This window comes from Dysidea avara, chromosome 5, assembly GCF_963678975.1.
Source record: "Dysidea avara chromosome 5, odDysAvar1.4, whole genome shotgun sequence".
NCBI classification, from domain to species: domain Eukaryota; kingdom Metazoa; phylum Porifera; class Demospongiae; order Dictyoceratida; family Dysideidae; genus Dysidea; species Dysidea avara.
This window is the reverse complement of record NC_089276.1, coordinates 29,672,201-29,687,987: the sequence shown is the minus strand read 5'-3', so window position 1 is coordinate 29,687,987 and position 15,787 is coordinate 29,672,201. Positions and strand designations below refer to the sequence as shown.

Genomic DNA, 15,787 nt, shown 5'->3' with positions numbered 1-15,787 from the left:
GTGGCCTTAACTTAATCACTACTGCCACAATAACTGGTCCAAAACAATTGTATTCACCAACCTGTGAGCTGCAAAACTGCTGACACACTTGACAATCGAAACATGCCTTAGAGTGTGATAAAGTAACCGTTGATTATGCATGCAATGGGTATTCATATGGCAAAGCATGTACAATCAGGTACAATCTGTGAGGTTGAAAACTGATGACACACTTGACAATCTAAACAAGATTTATTCATGCCTTAGGGAACAGTTGATTATGCAAAGGGTATTCACATGGCAAGGCATGTACAATCCTGTGAGGTGCAAAACTGCTGACACACTTGGCAATCCAAACAGGTTTATTCAAGCCTTTAGGGGTGTTGATGAAATTGCATGCTTATCTAGGTTGCTTTGCATGTTCTGTGTGCCTTCAAGGATTCTGAACACTATACCATAGGCAGCTCCAGGATTTTTAGTGACTGGTTTCTGATCAGGAGCATATACTATAGACTTTTGGTGAAGAACAAAACAGGTCATTGCCTGCTGAGAATAGCTGCCCTCCACTGCACGTAACTATAAAGTACATAAAAGTCCTTATTTACAGCAACACAGCTTGCTACACTGTTTTTCTGAATACTGCATGTTACTGCTTTATTAGAGTGATTGACTGCTCTATTAGAGTATGAATGTCTTGTGCCTTTGCAAATCAAAGCAAAATATATTTTAATTGCTTGAATATGCAATTGACTGGTTTCTGGAAACCTCAGAAACCTCCCTGGTGCCACCCCATGTATACTGTATTACGAAGAAAGCTTAATAGCATAGTGTAGAATATTTTAGTTACGTACATAAGCTATAAGTCATTGCTATAAGTCATTTAAGTCTAAGTCCTTGTAATTAGGTTAAGTAATCCTAAGGCTGCAGCAGAAATTGCTGTTAGACCTTCAGTGCTGGTTACTGTAAAGTGTTTTTGATAATAATAATAATAGGTACACCTACATGTACCATTCTAGGTGAGGATGGAAATTTATAATCAACAGTCACAGAGTTTGTCTACATAGGTTGCTTCATGTATGTATATACATGACACACAGAAATTAGTGTGAGTGTATGCATATATGCATGTATGATGATGCATCAATACAACCTATTAAACATATAATTATGGTGAGCTAACTTGTGGGTATCTAAGTCACCAATGTCTGTACTGAAGTTATGCATGTACTTCAATTAGCTTTTATTATGAACAAAATAGTGTGTTGAACAAATCTTTTTTATGCATGCACATAATTATGACTAGGCTAATGGAACACATGTAAAATTAGGTGTGGTAAAATCAATTGTAAAATACCTGTTGATTGACAGATGGGGGGTCAGCAGTTTGCATGGGTTAGTTTTAGCTCTGGACAACTTGAAATATCTGGCCTGCATGTAACTGATGATTGCTTTTGCTGACTTGGCACATGTATTAAGGATATAAAAGTAACAAGCACAGAGGTTACAACTACAAGAATCAGCCATATCGTACATGTTCAGTAAGGCAGTAAACAACTCTGGTGAATATAAAATGGACTGTACCCTAAAAAGGATGAAACTTGATGGTGAGTTGTAGTGTTAATAGTGACTTCATTTATAGTTTTGTACAGGTTTGGGTGTTTGGGTGAAAGCAGCAAACAGTGACCAAATTCTGGAATTTCCTGTTGAAACACCCCTCACTGATATATTTCTGAGATGTTATGGTCATCAGAATTGTGCTGCTTACTACAATGGCAAGATTGTGGTTTCCATCGATGGTATAGATTCAACTCAACTCAACCCAGTAATCATTGAAGAATACAAAGTTTGGATCAAGCTGGATGAGTACACTCCATCTGGGAAATTATCTCAGCCCTTTCAAACCATCAAAGATCTTTTCAAACAGGAATTTGAAGAATGGGATATCAACGACTATGTGGTGAAGCAGAATGATGAAATGATTGGTAACACACATCTAAGTGTTTTGTCTTCAATAGAAGACAATCCCATATGCTTTATTCCATACAAAATTTGGGTGAAGTTTGAAGACCAGCCACCATGTCTGATGGATGTTAAACGTATTGAATCCATTGAGGAATGTCGTAAAAGGCACAAGCTTATTCGTTTTGCAGCAAAACAAAATGATGTGACATTAAAAGGAGATCACACATTAAATTATCAGCTTGCAACACCAGATAATCCAATTCAGTTCACTCCTCTAGATATTTGGATGAAAGTCAACGATAGTGAGCCAATTAAGTTGGATTCAAAAAGGAATGAAAGTATTGAAGAATTTATGATTAGACACAAAATTCCTAGCAGTGGAACAAAGACCACTGTGGAGCTGATATGTCCTAGTCTATTTAGTTGCAAAAACTGATCAACATAATTATAAACTTATGAAACAGGCATCTAGTAATTGTGTATAATTTACTGATGTCATGATTATTATCAATGATTGTATCCTTTTTGTGAATGTATTTTAAATACTGACTTATATAGCTAAAATCAGGGATCCATGTGCTAAACACTTCAGTACTTAAGCATATTGCATGTATAGCTAACTATATGTGGCCTGGCCTGCAAAAACAGGGCATGTGGGCACATAAAATTTGCCAACTTTTTCAAACTTTCATCACCTATATAATGCCTCTGTACAATGGTCATGCAATTTTAGCCTGTATTAAACATTTAATTTACTTTATAAGAAAAGTTACAGAATACAAATATTCTATCACAGTGACTGTTATGTGACAGGGAGATTTTAGCTACAAGCAAATCACCTTGTGGAGAATTCAGCTACAAACAAGCCATCATGTAGAGAGACCAGCTACAAACAAATCACCCTGTATGGAGTTCAGTTATATACAAACAAATCGCCCTCCAGAGAGTTCAACTACAAACAAGTTACCTTTAGAGAGTTCCGCTACAAACAAGCTACCCAGTACAGAGTCAGCTACAAACTAGTCATCCCAGCTACAAACCAGTCACCCCAGTTACAAACAAATCACCCTGTGGAGAGTTCAGCTACAAAAGCCACCATATAATAAAGAGATCAGCTACAAACTAGTAGCCTGTAGAGAGTTCAGCTACAAACAGGTCCCCCAGTGGAGAGTTCAGTTGCAAAAAAAATTAACCTGTGGAGTTCAGCTACAAAAAGCCACCATATATATGCAGCTAGAAACTAGAGAGTTCAGCTACAATCAGGTCGCCAGTAGAGAGTTCAGCTACAAACAAACAAGTCATACAGTAGAGAGCTCAGCTACAAACAAATCACCTTGTGGAGAGTTCAGCTACAAACAAGTAGCCCTGTAGAGAGTTCAGCTACAAGCTAGACCCAATAGATCATTCAGCTAAAAACAAATCAACCTGTGGAGAGTTCAGCTGCAAACAAGCTACTCTGTAGAGAGATCAACCAGAAAGAAGTCACCTGTAGAGTTCACCTACAAACAGGTCACCCAGTAGAGAGTTCAGCTACAAACAAGTGAGTTCAGCTATAAGCCGGTCACTCAATATAGAGAATTCAGCTACAGACAAGTCACCTGTAGATAGTTCAGGTCACTCAGTAGCGAGTTCACCTACCCAGTAGAGAGTTCACTTATGAACAAATCATCCTGTAGAGAGTTCAGCTACAAACAAAGCACCCTGTAGAGAGTTCAGCTATAAACAATTCACCCTGCAAAGTTCAGCTATAAACAAGTCAACCCCGTAGAGAGTTCAGCTACAAATTATTCACCCTGTAGAGATTTCAACTACAAACAAATCTCCCTCTAGAGTTCAACTACACACATTGTAGAGAATTCATCTATGAACAAATCACCCTGTAGAAAATTCAACTACAAATAAGTCACCCAGGAGAGAGTTCAGCTATAAACAAGTCACCCAGTAGAGAGTTCAGCTACCAACAAATCATCCTGTGGAGAGTTCAGCTACAAACAAATCACCCTCTAGATCTAGAGAGTACAGCTACAAAAAGTCACACTGTAGAGAATTCATCTACAAATAAATCACCCTGTTGAAAGTTCAGCTACAAGTAATTATAAGTAACCCAGCATATAGTTCAGCTATAAACAAGACATCCATGCAGTAGGGAGTTCAGCTACAAATATTAAGTTACTGTGTAGAGAGTTCAGCTATAAATAAATCATCCTGTACAAAGTTCACTTATAAGCAAGTCACCCAGTAGAGATTTTAGCTACAAGCAAATCACCTTGTGGAGAATTCAGCTACAAACAAGCCATCATGTAGAGAGACCAGCTACAAACAAATCACCCTGTATGGAGTTCAGTTATATACAAACAAATCGCCCTCCAGAGAGTTCAACTACAAACAAGTTACCTTTAGAGAGTTCCGCTACAAACAAGCTACCCAGTACAGAGTCAGCTACAAACTAGTCATCCCAGCTACAAACCAGTCACCCCAGTTACAAACAAATCACCCTGTGGAGAGTCAGCTACAAACAAATCACCTTGTAGAAAGTTTAAGCTAGTTGCCTGGTAGAGAATTCAGCTGCATGCTAAGTGTACTTCGCACACTATACTACTGTAGCTAGTTGTATCAACCAGTTGTCACTTTTCTTAGCAAATCAGCCATTATAAATACTGTACCCCTGTTAGCTCCCCCCCCCCCTTCTGAAATCCTAGATCCACCCCTGCATGGTGCTTAACATAACTGGTATTTGCTGTGGACAGACCAGCAGCAGCGGCTAGTAGCCAGCATATGTAGCAGTAGCCAGTAGCAGCCAGCATGTACCAGCCATGCAGAATGCAGCAGCCGGCATGCCATGTAGCAGCCAGTTTGCAGCAGCCATGTAGCAGCAACTGTAGCTGCTCCTGTACACTGTATTATGAAGAAGCACAAGCACAGAGGCTACAACTACAAGAATCAACCCTTACAAGTTCAGTAAGGAAGTAAACAACTCTGGTGAATATAAAATGTACTGTACCCTAAAAAGGATGAAACCTGATGGTGAGTTGTAGTATTAATAGTAACTTCATTTACAGTTATGTACAGGTTTGGGTGTTTGGGTGAAAGCAGCAAACAGTGACCAAATTCTGGAATTTCCTGTTGAAACACCCTCACTGATATATTTCTGAGATGTTATGGTCATCAGAATTGTGCTGCTTACTACAATGGCAAGATTGTGGTTTCCACCGATGGTATAGATGCGACCCAACTCAACCCAGTAATCATTGAGGAATACAAAGTCTGGATCAAGCTGGATGAGTACACTCCATCTGGGAAATTATCTCAGCCCTTTCAAACCATCAAAGATCTTTTCAAACAGGAATTTGAAGAATGGGATATCAACGACTATGTGGTGAAGCAGAATGATGAAATGATTGGTAACACACATCTAAGTGTTTTGTCTTCAATAGAAGACAATCCCATATGCTTTATTCCATACAAAATTTGGGTGAAGTTTGAAGACCAGCCACCATGTCTGATGGATGTTAAACATGTTGAATCCATTGAGGAATTTCGTAAAAGGCACAAGCTTATTCGTTTTGCAGCAAAACAAAATGATGTGACATTAAAAGGAGATCACACACTAAATTATCAGCTTGCAACACCAGATAATCCAATTCAGTTCACTCCTCTAGATATTTGGATGAAAGTCAACGATAGTGAGCCAATTAAGTTGGATTCAAAAAGGAATGAAACTATTGAAGAACTTATGATTAGACACAAAATTCCTAGCAGTGGAACAAAGACCATTGTGGAGCTGATATGTCCTAGTCTATTTAGTTGTAAAAACTGATCAACATGCATAATTATAAACTTATGAAACAGGCATCTAGTAATTGTGAATAATTTACTGATGACATGATTATTATTCAATAATTGCATCCTTTTGTGAATGTATTTTATACTGACTTAGCTAAAATCAGGGATGCATGTGCTAAACACTTCAGTACTTAAGCATATTGCATGTAGCTAACTATATGTTACCGGGCCTGCAAAAACAGGGCACGTGGGCACAAAAAATTTGCCAACTTTTCAAACTTTCATTGCCCATATAATGCCTCTGCTATGGTCATGCAATTTTTAGCCTGTATTAAGCATTTATAATAAAAGTTACAGAATACAAATGTTCTATTCCATCATTGTTATGTGACAAGGTGTAGTTTGTGTCCACATGCCCTGTTTTCACAGGCCCAGTCACATAGCTATGTTAATTCTATAAAGTAACACACAGAAATGTTCACACTATTTCAACCTAACTTATGGAAACAAAAATTTCTTTTAGCTAGCTGAGTCAATATTTGAAAGTTGTTGATGCTCACATGCAAACTTGAAGTTGATTCTTCTCCAAGAATAGATTGTCATACTAACTCACTGCATCACAGCTATGCACCCATGCCACTAGTTTGCTCAGTCTGATTTTCATGAGTGGATTTCCAGAGACTGGTGTCAACGACTGGGTATGCTTTAAGTAGTACCTTGGCAACCTTGGAATGTCCTTGGGCAGGTGCATTCAACCAACTAAAATTCCATTAACAAGTAGTAAAATTATATTCTTTCAAAGGCAAACTGAGTTCTGTCTGTAATACCAAGTCTTTTGAATATATTAAGACACACGGTAGTATGTCGTGCGGCCCAAGAAGCTGCCACATAACATCGTAAGTATATGCCTTTCCAATTGCATGTACTTGGCAATCCATAACTTGACTTGTGTGTATGGTACCAGCCTGAACTTTGATCACCTTACACTCCTAACAACCCAGTAAAGAGCTCAGCTACAAACAAATCACCCTGTGGAGTATTCAGCTACAAAAAGCCACCCTGTAGAGAGATCAGCTACAAGCAAATCACCCTGTGTAGAGTTCAGCTACAAAAAGCCACCTTATAGAGAAATCAGCCAGAAACAAGTATCCTGTAGAGAGTTCAGCTACAAAAGCTGCCATATATATGCAGCTAGAAACGAGAGAGTTCAGCTACAAATAGGTCGCAAGTAGAGAGTTCAGCTACGAACAAATCACCCTGTAGAGAGATCAGCTAGAAGAAGTCACCTTGTAGAGAGTTCAGCTACAGAGAAACCACCATGTAGAGAGTTTAGCTGCAAACAAATCACCCTGTAGAAAGTTCAGCTACAAACAAATCACCCTGTACAGAGTTTAGCTACAAACAAGATACCTTATAGAGAGATCAACTAGAAATAAGTCACCCTGTAGAGAGTCCAGCTACAAAAAGATCACTTTTTGTTCTTCCTGTGGTAAAGAAAAAAAGTATAAAAAGCCCCATAACCGGCCATAGGCCAGCTTTGGGGTATACAAACACAAAAAGAAGTGGTCCAAAATAGCCAAACTGTAAAAAAAAGAGTGCGGCCCCTGGCTATGGTGAAAAAAGATGTGAAATCCAAGGTGGCGACCAAGAAATAGCTGTAATGGTAGGTTAATGTTAAAATTTTTAAAAAACTTGGTGCCACACATTTTTACAGCTTGGCTGTTTTGGATTAAATCCCATTATTAGTAATTATATGTACAGGTCTTTAATACATGCCATCCTGTATGGGTAGAGATAGACAGCTCATGCACTTAATTATGCATAGATGCATCAGACAAATTGAACGAATTACCTAGCAGAACCAATTTAAAACCTATGGTTTCACTGAATGTTCTATTAGAGTAGTTAGGCGATTGTTCTGTTACAATATCTCAATCTTGTGCACTCCCAATACTGGTGTTCCATTCTTACATATTCTTTAGCACAAGTCCTATTAGATCAAGGCAAGATAAGCTGGCTAATGAGTAAAAGAGGGCATTGAGCAGGGGCGGATCCAGGGGGGGTTCAAAGGGTTCCATGGAACCCCCTTTTTGAAAGAGCCTCTCTTACTCGAGATACTCTAATAGAGCAGTCAAATCGAGATACTCTAATAGAGCAGTCACAGTAGTCTTTTGAGGAGCAGTGTAGCAAGTTATGTATCTAGATATAAATAAGGAAATATAGTTAGTGAGAGCTTCTATGGTGAAGGGGTAGCTGTTTGTTAGCTGATGATGACCTTTTCTTTCTTTTTTTTTTTTTTTTGGTCTTCAACTTACAGCTAGGCTGAAGTTGCAATTCCAAAGTAGAACCCCCCTTTTTAAAAGTCTGGATCCGCCCCTGTTGAGGAGGCACTGCCCCTCAATTCTTCAGGGTAGTTGCCTCCACCTTCTGCCCCTGAGATAGGCTAAGTGTTCTTTCTAAGAAAATGAGTCAGTATTGTACACTAGGCTGCGGTATCACTAAATAAACATTTTTGCAATGTCAATGTGGGAATTGTTATGCAGCCCATTTCAACTACATAACAAGATGGCTCAGACACAGTGAGATATTTTAACAGACTTCCATGTTCATGAATGCTCTTCCACCTCTGTATTTTTCATTATCTAATACAGCAAAACTTTTCAATATTTTTTGGTCAAACTTTCTTAGACACTTTGATGAGCCTCTTGTAGTATACATGCTGTGTCCTTGCTCCAGATGTAATTTAACCCCACACCTCCCTTATATAGCTCTAATTAATTGGTGCTGGTAGGCCTTACCAGCATACCTGCTGCAATACATAATCATTAATAGTATTCTTGAAATCCATCATTTTCAATAGATTCACCATTGCACCCCGCCATTTAGTTTGTTTCACTGACCACTGAGTATTCCAGGTTAGCTCATGTGCCATTCTACTATAACTACCTGTTATATGTAAAACTGTTGTCGTGTAAACCATTCCATATGGTGAGTATTTACTTTAATAATCCCGCAACATATCTTTATATTTATTGCCTAAATAGATTAAATATAGTTTAAATAGTTCTAAATATAGTATAATAGACTGACATGTAGATATGTTAATGTAAAATATTATTTGCTAATACTATAAATGCATGTACATACTCCAGTACATTTGTAATAAAATCAAAGCGCCTGTGACTGTGGTAACATTGGATTATCATTGTTACATCCTCCTGAGCTAGACATTCCATACGCTGCAGTTGAGTCACTGGCAGCTGTGTTGGTATCAATCCACGGCCATGTAACACTCTCTGGAATATTATTAAGGCCTTGTTTGCAATGACAAAGACGTTGCAGGGTAGACACTGTATAGCTTCTGACCTCCTTTGTTAGTAAGCAAAATAAGCAAAAGTTTACTAATCCTTGTGAATTGTCTCCAATTCTCTAAGCAACAATAATAGTATATAATATAATTTGGTACTTAATACAGTACTGTATTTCAAATAACTATTCTAAATGATTTTCGGAATTGAATTTCTAGGACTGTATAATAGGATATTTATAGTGCTGTAATAACTTTTGTACAAACATTTACACTACTCAATGTACTGCCTTCATTATATCTCCTACATAAAGTTATGATAATTAAATTATTAGCACTAGTTTTATATATGTACTAGTGTATGAAATTGACAACTGGATAGTCACAACATTCAGATACAAGTATAACAGTGTGATAATTTTACAGTAAAGTTTAGGTAACCAACAGGCTCATGAAAAAGCTACAATGGCTTGTAAAAATGTAGATGCTGAGAAAATGATACATATAGCTACCAACTTCCCATAACTTTTAACAATGTCAATGAATAGCACTGTAAACAAGTTTGCATACTCTTATGAAAAATCAGATTGTCACAAAATTACTGGGTTCTTATAGAACTTGGGCGAGAACAAAGGGAAAAGTGTACTTTAAATGTCACAAAGTACACTTTAGGGAAAACAGTGCTTTTCCCACAAAGAATGCTTTATTGCAATAAAGCACTCTTTCGGTGCAATAAAGCACTTTTTGTGGGCAATAAAGTACAGTTACCTACATGCTTTAGTGCAGACTAATAGCCTGTGGGGCTCATGCCAGTACGACAAAACACCCGAGCCGGTGGAGGTTGATAGCCACGCTGCGCTGAGTGGTCAGTTACCCCAGCCAATACGACTTCTACCACTGGATTGCTTTGATAGATATATCTAAATGCTTTGATGATGGGTGGGAGAAGGTAACATTGCTGCTATGCTTGTTAATGTAAGTGGACAAGTCATGGAGATACCACGGAAATACTTCACCATGTGTCACAACAGAATAGATTGTGGGTTAGGACAAAAACCTGCCAAAATATGCTATGAACACCTACTATGCTAAACTATGGAGAACTAATTACTTTGTTAAACTAGTTTGTGTGCATTCAGGCTGCTAACAATTCGTGCAACACGTGATAATTAGGAGTCCTAGTGTATGGTGAAGCTACACGACTAGAAAGTTCCATAAATCATTTAAAGCATTGCCTTGCTCGTGCCATATGAAAAATAAAGCACTGGCGCATGGCCTTGATGCTAGTAGTATCTCAGCTGTATGCTTTATTTTTCATATAGCACTCGCAGCAATGCTTCAACATACACATAATTAGGCTCATGGCATAAGTTCAGAGCATCCACTATAAATTCTGTATAATACAAACAGTATGGTTTTACCTTTTATGAAAATTAAAGGGACAATGTGCTGTTTACAACATCTGACTATTTTGGGGGCCAACAAAATCATGTGATGCTTGTACTTTACCACCTGCAACATGAACTTGACAAGATACCGGCTGGTCTTGGACAAGCGTTGAGTGGCTTCCATACATCAAAAGATAATACAGCATGTAAACAGCGCATTGTCCCTTTAATACAATATTATACACGTATCCTTGCTACCATATAAGCATCTCACTATTAAGAAGTGCACAAATATTATGCCAGCATTGTCTCTCTCCCTTGTACTCAATTCTCCATGATTGATGAAAAAATACAAATCACAGAAAAAACTTGCTGAACACATAAGCAAAAATATAATTGGAACCAGCAATAGCTTCCTTTCCACATCCTTAATAGGACCAGCTGAAGTAATCACAGAATATAGCTCATATCTAGCCCTCTATAAAACAGATACCATATAGTGAGCAAATGGATATGCAAAAACTGATATAATTATGTACCAAAGAGTACAGTCGTACAGTGCAGTCATACTATTTAGTAGGGTTCTCCACTGAAATGATGGGTGCCATCCTAAATGCTGTGGTTAAAAATCATCACCACAGAAATATCATACGCTACAAAAATAGTCAACTTCAAATCCAGCATGAAAACAAGAAAATGTTCACAGATAAGCCAGATATTGATTTTTTTAAATTTCAAAACCTGAATTTTAGTTTGTATGCCTGCCTTCCTGCCAGCCTCCATACAACAGTCGCAAGACTAGAGACCAAACGAAGCAGCACATGGCCACCATTTTGTGCCACAATAATAAACTCAGTGCCTGGGCTATGATGACTTCTGCGCTTTCCTTTTTCTTTCATCTTCAATTACGTAGTCGTCTTCTTCTTCATGCAGGGGAACCACACCAAGGTGTTAACTTACTGCTTCACAATATAATATTATACACACAAAAACAACCAAGCTGTGGAACATGGTGCGCCCTTAAAAAGCCTGGGAGAAAAAAGTTGTGAAATCAAAGGTGGCAGCCAAGAAATGGCTGTGATGATGTTAATGCTAATAAATTTTAACGATGCACACAGCCATTATTAAATTTTTAAGCTTTAACATCATTGTATAGAATGTTCTAGAACAATCTAGACCTTCTATCGGTAGATCTATGAAATTACAGGCATTTGATTTATAAGCAGATTTAAACTAGAAATTTCATTTATAAAGCAGAAATTAAGTGAGGTGATCAGCCAAGGTTGTAGTGGTTCAGTGGTTAAGGATGCAGGTGTTTGGTATGGAGGTCCCTGGTTTTGAACTCTGGTAAAGTTTTTTGACATTTTTTGTACACCCTTTTTACCCTGTGGTGACTGCTCTATTAGAGTATCTTGATCCTGCAATTTTACACTTGTTTGGTTTTTGCTTTATAACTTTGTCAATACAACTCTATTGCTATCCAAACTATCAAAAGGCACTGCTACGATGATCAGCCTATATACACACCAATTTCTAAGTTATTCCTATACTAGGTTTACCCTGTAGCCGTGACAGACGTTTGATCTTTTTTACGTGAATAAATGCCCATAACTGGATATTCCTCAGATTCACAGCAAACTTGGTACGTGAATCCACTATTACATGCTCTTTATTTGTGCCAATGATCGAGGCAATCGAGGTACACATTTGTGTTTTATAGCAATTCTTGCAAAGTGTGCGAAAATAAATCAAAAGTTAAAACAAAATCTTGAATGCCCACATCTTGCAAATGGCAGTTGCAAAATTTAATCAAATTTGCTGTGTAGCCTACCCTACCTGGTGGACAGCTATAATGCAAAAATGGTGTGCTTTGGAGAAGGGGCCATGGAGCTATGCACGCATGAAAAGCTGTTTTCTTTCTTCCTGTCACTATACTCACAGTGTGGTGCACCAGATTTCTTTGCCGCATGAGACACTACCGTGTGTTTTGATCACGTACCACAATAATCACATCACTAGTTAGTATTGGCATGAAATGGTACTTCAGTGGAACCTCTCTATTATGGACAATTTGTGACCCAGAATTTTTGGCCACTTTTTGGTGTAATAATAGAGGCTTTCCTCTTTCAGAGGTAAAAAAATGTATTAACCAGACCTGTTGGGATAAAATTTTTGTCTTTATTATGGAGGTTTTTGCTATCGTGTCCTTAATTTGGGGAGTTTGTTAAGAGAGGTTTCACTGTAGTAGCATGATGAAGTTGTTTCTTATACTGTAGCGCCACACTGAACCTTACACACAATGCTCAATATGAGAAGGGACAGGCATCAGTTATTTAAAAGGCTCTAGTAGTTGGCTGTACCGGACCCTTCTTGGTGGAATACACACATGTATGTGTCTATTTAAAAGAAAGTCAACTGATTGGAATTAGTGTCTTCTATACTGTTTAATCGATATGATGGATTAGTGGCTACACAGTAATAGCCATCTTGAATCATTGTTGCGGACAAAGAAGACAGAAACAGCTGCTGTGATGGTTGCACTAATAAACAGTGGAACTACTCTAGGAAGAAAGAGCTCATAAAGCAAGGTAAATAAAAGCAAGTCTTGTGAGAGAATCTAAGCAACAGGAGAATTGATTACAGACTACATAAGCAACGGTAAGCTAGAAGAGTTTTTGCAATTTCAAATACACTCACTTTCAAGCATCATCACTCATAAAGTGGATAGACGTTGCTGTAAAACTGCTGAGGAATGCCACAGCTTTGGAATCTGGTACACTGTGTTGACTTAGAATGAGTATTAAGTTCACCCATCATTGAGTATACAATGTTTGTGTATTATTATCTTGTAGAATCCCATACATTGACACACAATAAGATAATTAATTGTTTAGGCTATTTGCAAAAATTAATGTAGAAGTGAAAATGTTCGTCCCTTGAAACTTTATGTGCATGCTATTATGGTAATGCCATATGCAAACCTCATTGTGTTTCACATACAGCTAATGCATACAATGGTAGCTACTTACACGTTTCCTGTTCTTAAGTTTAGTGGTAATGTATAGGCAAGGAATTATCAGTAGAGCTAACGCTTGCCAAATCTTTAATCCAAACAATGCTCCAATAATTCGATTCCAGTTTCTTTCATCTATTCTGGTATTGTACTGGTAAGGATGATGATTTGGAACACACTGTGTTCTTATTGCACAATTCACCGTTGAGTAAGTAGGTTCAAATCCCAACCAGTTGTGAAACAGTAGCCACAATGAGATTCCCAATGGTACAAGCCATGCAATCACATAATACACATAAGCTATACGTGATGCTCTCTTAGGATTTCTGTACATCACAAGGATGAAGAAGTGGATGCACACACAAATAGTCCAAAATATTGAGCTGATCACACCAAATACGGTCACAAATGCTTGGAACACACATACTTGACAGTACACATGTGACTTGTGATCCAAGAGGTCATTTTCACTACAAGCCAAACTTCGGCTGGTAATATTTATGATCACTACAGTAGACGAGTTTGTTACTGTTTCATTGACATATCTCACAGGAAGTTGAAACCTCACTTTAAAACTCATAAATACTGACAAGAAGTTGGGGGTTGTTACCATGAAGTTTGCAACAGCTAAATGCACGATCAGAAGTCTGGATTTCGTGCGTAGTGACTTGAACGCCACGTAACTAAACACAATCAGTACACTTGCAATTGTTGAAAAGAAACAGACCACGCCCTGCACAACTGCTAGACTGGTATCCACTGCAGTTGACCCAACTTGGGTATAAAACGCTGCACACTGACTGTCTTGTACTGACATGCTATAGCCAACAACGAGCGTTCCAAGTAGCTACAGTCGATCAGAGTAGTCCAGTTGGTTGTCCACCGACGAATCCAATTAAATACATACGCCGGCTATGCATACATATACAAGGTCACGTGAAACAATATCGAACGAGGTTATAATAAAATAAACAAGGACGTTCTTTCCTCAGAATCTTATTTCACAACTGGTTTCTCTTAGAACTATAATTTGGGAGGAGAGTGGTTGGGGCATGTGGGGCACCCTCCAAAATTTTACCATGTGCAAGCTAGGAAGCTTCTAGAAGTTACAGTACAGATGCAATTGCATCTTATATTATACGTATGCACGAGGAATGAAAAGATGGATGAATGGCTAATCTTTTTTTAGAATTACTGTGTCCTCGAGTGTGTCACACCAGTGTCTAAAAAAAATGTATTTTACAACTAGCCCAAACCTGAGACATCACCAGGTGGGGGGTAGCATATAAACAAGATGTGTTTATTTTGTATTTTGTGTTCTATATTTTCACGATTGCTGTGCAGCAAAATGTCAATGAAGGGAATAATTGAAGAGATTTCAGGGGAGTGTGGGAGCATATTTACCTAGATGAAACATAATTGTGACAAGGGAAGCAATTTGAGATAAGTGACTGAGACCTGGAACTAGGAAATAGCAAACAAACGTACAGTGATGTGCAAGCCAATTCTTTAGATCAAGCTATTGTTTTTTTATATATAAGAGTTTAAGGCAATTATTTTGTGGACTGTGAAAATGACTATAACTATAAGTTGCAAAGATTTTTTGAAAATGGCTATCTCAAGACTGGATCTTGAGGTACTTTTAGTCAAATCCCTGTAAACATGCATAGCACATGTATGTAATTTTCTCTTTTCCGTGGTGCTATTTAGTCTGACTTTTACAACTAGCCAAAAATCTAGCTTTTTGGCCACAATTAGCCCCTTTTTTTAGCTGCTGTCAGTCACACACTGCCAACTTCTTGAAAAACACTGTTTTCTTGACCTGTGCACTGCTATTTTTCCATTGTTCCAAACATCCTGCCATATACTAATCACTTCCTGAGAACAGATTCTGTCAAATTGTTGAATATCATAGTAAGTATTTTCAGTTATTGCTACAAACTTGATGCTTGGGTTGACATGCTAGCTTAAGTAAAACAGTGAATTTCTTAGCTTGTATAAAGTTGATAAGGGTTTAGCATCTAAGAACAGGTTGTTTTTGCTTTATCAGTACCAAAGTTTCACTGATAAATCTCCCTATGTTTTAGCATCAATTGAAGCTACTCTCAAACCTCTGAAGCTCTACTTTATAAGCTCAAATGATACTGTAGCATTTATGCTGTCAGTGTGTCCAGGTTATAAGGGCGTTAGTTGTGGTCAAAAACTAGTTGTATAGTAAGTGACTTTGGACTCCGGTTGTAAAATATGGTGATGGGGCCATAGTTGTAAAATGACAGATTGAAATAGCAACAGAACAGTCTGTGGCTATAATACAAAGTTGAAGTTATTTTTGTGTGCATTTTAAATCTCTACATG

At 37.9% G+C, this 15,787-nt stretch overlaps 2 protein-coding genes across 2 annotated transcripts; one reads left to right on the top strand and one right to left on the bottom strand.

Annotated features, from left to right (window-relative positions):
* Positions 1-1,523: 1,523 nt before the first annotated feature.
* LOC136256985 (uncharacterized) lies at positions 1,524-2,459 on the top strand. The gene is made up of 2 exons (XM_066050076.1): positions 1,524-1,583; positions 1,629-2,459. The coding sequence occupies exons 1-2, from the start codon at positions 1,550-1,552 to the stop codon at positions 2,375-2,377; spliced, it is 783 nt and encodes a 260-aa protein (XP_065906148.1). The 5' UTR covers positions 1,524-1,549; the 3' UTR covers positions 2,378-2,459.
* Positions 2,460-8,774: 6,315 nt separating this feature from the next.
* Positions 8,775-14,510, bottom strand: LOC136256046 (G-protein coupled receptor 157-like). Its single transcript, XM_066048961.1, has 3 exons — positions 13,449-14,510; positions 10,694-10,897; positions 8,775-9,153 (listed from the first exon to the last, which is right to left on the bottom strand). Exons 1-3 carry the CDS (start codon positions 14,247-14,249, stop codon positions 8,893-8,895), a joined length of 1,266 nt encoding a protein of 421 aa, XP_065905033.1. The 5' UTR covers positions 14,250-14,510; the 3' UTR covers positions 8,775-8,892.
* Positions 14,511-15,787: the final 1,277 nt, after the last annotated feature.

Coding starts and splice junctions, on each gene's coding strand:
- LOC136256046 (XM_066048961.1), bottom strand. CDS start 14,249: ATGTCAGTACAAGACAGTCAGTGTGCAGCGTTTTATACCCAAGTTGGG. Junction 10,898..13,448: donor AACTTAAGAACAGGAAACGT/GTAAGTAGCTAC, acceptor TCTGTTTTATAG/AGGGCTAGATATGAGCTATA. Junction 9,154..10,693: donor TATTTGTGCACTTCTTAATA/GTGAGATGCTTA, acceptor ATTGTTGCTTAG/AGAATTGGAGACAATTCACA.
- LOC136256985 (XM_066050076.1), top strand. CDS start 1,550: ATGGACTGTACCCTAAAAAGGATGAAACTTGATG. Junction 1,584..1,628: donor AAAAAGGATGAAACTTGATG/GTGAGTTGTAGT, acceptor AGTTTTGTACAG/GTTTGGGTGTTTGGGTGAAA.